Source organism: Ascaphus truei, chromosome 7 (genome assembly GCF_040206685.1).
Source record: "Ascaphus truei isolate aAscTru1 chromosome 7, aAscTru1.hap1, whole genome shotgun sequence".
Taxonomy (NCBI): Eukaryota; Metazoa; Chordata; class Amphibia; order Anura; family Ascaphidae; genus Ascaphus; species Ascaphus truei.
Genome location: NC_134489.1, coordinates 28,192,508 through 28,200,340, shown reverse-complemented (window position 1 = coordinate 28,200,340; position 7,833 = coordinate 28,192,508). Strand labels below are relative to the sequence as shown.

The following is a 7,833-nucleotide window of genomic DNA, read 5'->3' as shown; positions in this document are numbered from 1 at the left end:
ACGGCCATTAGCAAGGCCCGCCCCCCAGAAGTTCCTCTATTTTTTATTTTATTTTATAACATTTATCTAGTGCCCTTGTCCAATTAAAGACACTAAGCCATTAGGGTTAAATGGGAGAGCGAATAGCCCTTGAAAAAGTTCCCTCCTGGACTGAAACGTATATCGGTTGGCGGGGCTGTTGTTTGGCCAGTGAATTGTGGGTCATTGGATGATGCTGCACATCAATTAAGAGACCAGTAAGAGGGAAGCTCCGGTCTGGTTGCGTCTGCGCTCGGCACTGTCCTTCTCACCACACTGTGTATAGTGAGTATCTTGTAGGATCTCATTTCCCCAAGACACCCTGTGGCCTATGTCTACAGCCAGCACTGTGCTCGGGTCCTCTAGAGTCTAGACTACCAATTTCCTTTACACAGAGTTAGTTGATGGAATTGCAGCATTGACACTAAAGCCAACAGACAGCATACTACAGATTTATCACAGGGTTACACAGTGCATCTGCAGTCATTTTACTTCAACCAACTAGGTAGTGTTTTCTATTTATTTGAAGTGATTCAGTATTAACTTAGTGGTTACAAAGTATACACAGGGATACAATAGGACAATCTCTGCAAGTGTATTGCTACAGCCCATCAAAGGTTAACATATGAGTTTAAAAGTACTGTATCAATGATAGCATTGCAACCAAATAAACAATTAAAGCTGCAGTCCCAGCTGCCATTTGTTATTATTTATTTTATTGTTTTCCTCCTTTAATATGTGCAACAACACAATCCACACAATGATAAGTAATTAGCTAAGTTGCCGAACGATCTGTTCTCCTGTGACCGATCAGCGAAGATTCGACTCGGGGGTTCACTAAATGGCAGGACCAAAGATACAAAGTTCTGTGGGAAAGATCATATGTCCTGGCAGTCACTAGATGCAATTGGTGCACTGCAAGAGAGAGGGCAGGACTCGAAAAGGGGTGTGCTAGAGCTTGTTTCAGAAAAGGGAGGGGCTGTGACTTTGTAAATGGTTGCTATAGAAACAAAAAAATGACTGACATTATAATACATAAAAAACGTATTTCAGAGTGTTTTTTAAAACACAAATGCTACAAGTATTTTCTCAAAGTACAGATCTGATTTTTTTTTTATTTTTTTTTTTAAATGCCCATGTAGGATATTGCTTGGACTGCAGCTTTAAACTGAGTAACAATTATTACCAGGCTAATTTTTTCCATTCATTCTAATTATTCACCATTTGCCAACATACAAAACCCCAAACTTTTAATAAGATTCAAACTTTCCTTAATGCTAAAACTGTAATTTCTTTGTTTAGCTGGGACCCTCGTCGTATCTATTAACTCCCCCTGTAGAGTCAGAGAGAGAGAGAGAGAGATGTACCAGCTGTCGGCCTTGAGAAAGATGAGGTAGTTTAGCACATGAGTTTTCTTTTTGCTTAATCTGCTAAAATAAATTGCAACATGTATAACCACGTAACTGCAAGAAAAACAAGATAAAGAAAAGTGAGATGTCAATGAAGTCATAAGTGCTGACATTGTGATATTATGTACGCCCGTCCCTTTTACTGGTATAAGTTAACTTAGAGTTTATTGTTCAGTGCCTTTGTGTTAAGTCAGACAGCAATGTTTTGATTTGCATTAAATACACTCTTGCTAACGGCTGTTGCAATAAAAGTCTCTATTCAAATTGCTTACCAAGAAGGAATAAGTGTGGGACTGAGTTTTTCCCCGACAAAGGTAAGAAAAATATTGATTGTATTTTATTTGATGGCGTACTTTTTTTTTTTTTAGGATGCACATTAACTGCAATGTGTTTATCTATGCCCCTTTCGGGCTATAGAAAAGCACAGTGTCAAGCAATGTATTTTTTGTCAAATACTTGTTTTTATTTAATTGTTTTGTATTGTATTTTGTGTTATGTTTTCATTTACAGTAGGTTACCCATTCATTGTCAGTGTGGCAATCCATGCCCATATATTGTAGGCATGGATTACCATAGACACAATCAATGACTTGATTGTGAAATGCTTGTTTTATTTAAGTGTCATGTGTTTTATTTTTGTGCCTGTTTTTTTTAACTTGCCCATTCATTGCCATAGTGGCAAACCATGGTCATATTCAGGGCCGCTGACAGATTTCCCGGGGCCCAGGACTACGTGTCGGTGGTATTGCAAGAACCCCCACCTCCCCACCCCACTTCACACCACTATTTCCCTCCCTATTCCCATGTCTTTCTCTCCCACCGTCTCACTCCCTCTTCCTCACTCACCCCCCTCTGATTTCTCTCCCCTGTGTCTCACTCTTACTCCCTCTTTTTCTAACACTCCCTCACCTCCTCTCACTCACCCATTTTCCGTCAATTACCCCACTCTCACTCAATCCCCCCACACAAAATACATATCAAAGACTCCAATACATATTAAAAAGACTCCCACTCCCCCAATACATATTTAAAAGACCCCCATCCACCCCCCATATATATTAAAAAGACCCCCACTCCTCTAATACATATTAAAAAGACCACCATTCCCACACAATACATATGAAAAAGGCCCCCACACCCCCAATACATATTAAAAAGACCCCCATCCACCCCCCATATATATTAAAAAGACCCCCACTCCTCTAATACATATTAAAAAGACCACCATTCCCCCACAATATATATGAAAAAGACAAATCACTCTCCCTAATACATATAAAGAAAGACCCACACGCCCCACTATACATAAAAAAGACCCCCAATACATATTAAAAAGACCCCCACCCCACAAAACATATTAAAAGAGCTCCACTCCCCCAATACATATTAAAAAGACCCACACTCCCCCAATACATATTAAAAAGACTCCCCAAAACATATTAAAAAGACCCCCAACACATACAAAAAGACCCACTAATACATATAAAAAGACCCCCAATACATGTAAAAAAACACCCCCGTAAAATAAAAAGACCCACACCCCCCAATACATATAAAAAGACAAATCACTCTCCCTAATACATATAAAGAAAGACCCACACGCCCCACTATACATAAAAAAGACCCCCAATACATATTAAAAAGACCCCCACCCCACAATACATATTAAAAGACCTCCACTCCCCCAATACATATTAAAAAGACCCACACTCCCCCAATACATATTAAAAAGACTCCACAAAACATATTAAAAAGACCCCCAACACATACAAAAAGACCCACTAATACATATAAAAAGACCCCCAATACATGTAAAAAAAACACCCCCGTAAAATAAAAAGACCCACACCCCCCAGTACATATAAAAAGACCCCCTATTCCCCCAACATGTATAAAAAGACACCCACCCCACCACCCCCCACCCCCCATACATATAAAAAAAACCAAGGCGTATTAAAAGATCCCCACCCACCCCAAATTTATATAAAGAAACCCCCACCCACCCCCAATACATATTAAAAGACCCCCACCCCCCAAATATAAAAAGACCCCCACACCCCAATACACATAAAAAGACCACCACTCCCACAAAACATATAAAAAGACTCCCAACCCCCCAACATATATAATATTACCTTGGGAACGGCCAGCACTGCAAGTTGGAGACGATTTCTGGGCAGGCCCAGCTGCCGGTTATGGCCAGGCCCCGGCTCTCGCTCAGCTGCAGGCCTCCTCACTCTGTGTCTCATGCCGTGCTTCCAAACTCAGCATGCACCGGAAGCTGAGGCCCAGCTTGCTTCCGGCGCGCTGACGTCAGAGGGGTCCATCGCGCGCCACCACAGGTTGGCAGCTTGGCTTGGGATGCAGAGTGACAGAGTCCTGCATTTGATGGAGAGCTGGGGCTCGGCCACAGCCGGCAGCCAGACCTGGCCAATAGGTCGGGGACAAATTGCAGCGCCAGCCGCCAGACCCCCCACAGTCACCAGGCCCTGGACACTAGTCACTTTTGTCCCACCCTGTCGGCGGCCCTGGACATATTATATGGGTATGGTGTACCACTGTGCCAATCAGTGGGTGGAGGTGGTGGGGATAGTGCCCCGGGGAGGGTGGTTAGGCCTCCCGGGTGGGTAGCAGGGAAAGGGTGGTTAACCCCTTTATTACTATAGTGGTTACTAACCGTTAAGGTGATTAAGGTGTTAGTGGCCATTAGTTTGTTTTGGTATGTTATGTTGCTGCCCATGGAGAACAAGAATGCGGAGGACTGTGATGAGGACAGCCTTCATCCTGGCAAGGGTACAGTAAGTAGAATTTTAATTTCCTTTATGCTGGCTGGATGTTTTATTTTTAATGTGCAAATGAGCTATTTTCCAAATCTGGATTTTTCTCATTACTGTACTGTATGTGTTGGGGGGAGGGGAGGTTGGTGGGGGTAGAGGAGGTGGGTAGTAGGGTGATATTTTAATGTTTCTTGAGGGTAGAGGGATTGGGTGAAGGGGGTAGATGCCCCAAGGTGGGTAGATAGGCCTCTCGGGTGGGTAGCCTGAGTGGTTAACCCCTTCATTACCATAGCGCCTACCATCGCTATGGTAGTGAAGGGGTTAACTCCTCCCGCAACCTTCCAGGCCGGCCTAACCACCCCCTCTGGGGAAACTATCCCCTTCACCCACCCCCTTTACCTTCAAGAAACCATGTACTCAGGTTTAACCCCTTCATTGCTTTAGCGGCTAGCCACTAAGGTAACGAAGCTGATTTCATTTACATTTTAACAACGTATTGTAGCACTGGGTTTCTGGAGCTGAACTGCATTCATTTCATGTCCGAAGGCCCCCCTGCTTCCTGAGTTACAGGCCCGGGTATTGGGTGCTGGTATTCCCCTGCTTTGTTTAAATCTCCCGCGTCACATGACCGGGACATTTAAATGCGCAGGAAATACCGGCACCCCATACATAAAAACACTGTGATCGCCTGCAAGAGCTGCACAGGGAGATGCAGCACAGTTACTCTAAATTCAAAATGATTTTGAAATGTGAATAAATGTGCATATTATTGCGCATGTCTAAGAATAATTTCGTCCCCGGTCCCATCCTCACGTCAGAGTTCCCTCACCTTTTTTTCTAGAAACAAAGCACTGGTTATAACAGGTTATGTGGTGTTATCTGGGGAAAGTGTTATTGTATAGTTATTGCTAAGGTTTACATGCGGAAAGAACTGTTTGTATCATGATATTAGCTGAACATTGCCCTGGTTTTCTCTTCACACCCCTGAGGTCACATTTATTGGTTATACTTTGCCAATCCCGATTTCCCAGTTTAAAAAATGAATATAAACCATGACTAACGTGACATTGAAAAGATTTTTAATAAAAGCTGCTGGTATGTAGGTCTCATAACCCTCATGTCACACATTAGAAATTTGGCAACCTGACATTCGGGCAGTAAAAGCCGTGGTATATCCTCAGATCTCTCATTCTGGCTGCTGATTGGCTGCTGTTTGGCCCCATCGCTGAAAATAAGGGGCACACCAGGTTGGACGTATAACACAGAGCTCCAGAGAGAGAAGATCAGAGACCCCTCACACTTGTGCAGGACAAAGATATTCAGAGAAACTTATTAGACCTTATGATGGATGTGAGAATATACATCCCTCTTCTGGCCTGTCTGCTGGGACCTGTCATGGGTTTACCTTTACAGGTGAGTGACTTAAAAACTATCTGTATATGGATAGTATAGACCTACAGAACATATTATGTGGGCATGTTACCTGTGTATTGAAGATTTGTTCCTCTTTTTCAGCATGTTACCTAATACATATAATTTTTATTATGAATTATTATACATTTAATCTATATACAATCATATAGTAACATAAAACCATTTCCTTGCAGGTTTTCTTTAGGGAACTTGAAGAAAGTGGTAAGTTAAACATACAGTATATAACTAAAATGAAAATCATCAATTATCAGTTGTTATTTGATATATACTGTACAGTACAGTATATATCAAATATATCCATCCGGTAACACTCCACACACTTCAAGCAGACACACAATTACCACAATTACCTTTATAAAGTGATGCAAACAGACACAAAAATGAATGTGCCCGTTAGACTCTTATTTGTAGTAGGGAGGTGAGGTGTGTGTCGTACTTGGGTTATTATAGTGCTGTTAGGGTGGCATAAACTGTTTTATAAGATCAGTATATCGTATAAAATATTAGTAGTTCTAATGCAAGGTGGTGAATACAACTAAATGGAAGAATAATTAAGGAATCTAAATAATCGGTCAAGAAAAATTATCAATGGGATGTTCCAGCGCAATAATTTACATATTGTTTATATTAGTAGTTCTAATGCAAGGTGGGGAATATCTCTAAATGGAAGAATAATTCATTATTCTAAATAATTGGTTAGGTATAATTATCAATGGGATGTTCCAGCGCCATGATTTACATAACAAGAGAAACACATCTTGGGATCTATTTACTAAAGTGTCTGGGCTGCAAAACAGGGGCCGAACCAGTGGGGAAAAGCCTCATATTTATGAAAGAGAAGGAATCCCATCGAAAACAACTGAACATTTTCCTTAGATAATTCTGGTGCAGTTATTGCACTAGTTCTGCCTGAGTTTTGCAGCTGGAGCACGTTAGTGAATAAACCCCGTGAGTCTCCTCTAATTCCACATAACCCTCCTGCAGCTTATTACTGGTTATCCTTTAGCTTTAACATTGATATAGAGTGAGAAGCATCTTCATTAGATGCAGCTACATTTGCTAAGCAGACGCTAAAAGATAATGTACTGTAGTTGAAAAATATTACTGTTAATAGAAACAAAATCGAGTACCTGTTACACAGTGTGTGTGTGTGTGTGTGTGTTTTTTTTTTTTTCCACAGGAGATAAAGAAACGACAGAGCCCAAGGACGTCTTCAGCAGGATTTTACAATCAAATCAAGGTAATGCCAAAGGAATGATCTCCAAAAGCATGTGCTCCCAATACTGATTTCTATATCACTTCAGAAAACAAGTGCTATGGCCTCAAATAAGTCAGTCAAAGCAGCCAATACATACAAACTAAATACATCAGTCCACAGGGATTTCATATATCACCATCCAGTTACAGTTATAGAGATGTTAACACAATGAATGAAAGTCATCATAGAATTCCAATTAGTGACTGCTCATAAGTTTCTCCTTATTACATTCACTGCTATACATATTTCTCCACAACAAGTCAGATCACAAGTCCTTGGACTGAGGGAACATCAGGGTCAGCCACCAAGGCCTGTAAGACCAGGGCCTGCACCATCTAGAAGTCTGGTACTTCCAAGACTCTGCACCACAGTAGGGAGAACTACAGTACAGTGGATTCCTGCCATATATGATGCAAATAAAGATCCTTGTTCTACTATACACTCCTGTCTGAGTATCAGTCCTTGGGCAGGAGGGAGAAGAGTGCGTAGTGGGGGCTGACTTCCAGATACCCTGAGACCCACTATGGCTGGAGGCACTGAACACCAGAGAAAGACCTACCGTACAAGAACCCAAGCCTGTCCAAGTCTCTACTCTACCGCAGACAGCTCAGTATTTCCTGCTCCAAACAGGTAGTGCACCACACACATGTAGCATAAGCTGTGAAATCTCCCAGAGGGGTGGGGGGCGGGGAGAGTGTGGGAACAGTGCTACAATTGGAGGCGCTGCTGAGATGCAGAACAGGCTTTTAGTGTTTTACAGAGCAGATGCCATACAGGTCGAGCCCTCAGATACTTAGACTCAGTCAGGAGGGAATCTAGGGGTAGTCAGGGGGAGAGTTACCTCGCAGAGATGCTATGCTGACTGTATGGACAAACTGTGCTAAAACAGAGGACTATAGCTCTGGTTCTAGTCACCCTGGGGTTTGAGGAAGCCTAA

The 7,833-nt window shown here is 42.1% G+C and overlaps 1 protein-coding gene across 1 annotated transcript in view; it reads left to right on the top strand.

The window, feature by feature from the left end:
• The first annotated feature begins 1,555 nt into the window (after window positions 1-1,555).
• LOC142498854 (embryonic protein UVS.2-like) overlaps window positions 1,556-7,833 on the top strand; it is a 49,700-nt gene continuing 43,422 nt past the window's right edge. Inside the window, exons 1-4 of the mRNA XM_075607455.1 lie at window positions 1,556-1,741; window positions 5,386-5,617; window positions 5,812-5,839; window positions 6,819-6,878. Coding sequence (XP_075463570.1) covers window positions 5,546-5,617; window positions 5,812-5,839; window positions 6,819-6,878 — 160 coding nt within the window. The 5' untranslated portion in view covers window positions 1,556-1,741; window positions 5,386-5,545. The remainder of the gene's footprint in view (window positions 1,742-5,385; window positions 5,618-5,811; window positions 5,840-6,818; window positions 6,879-7,833) is intronic.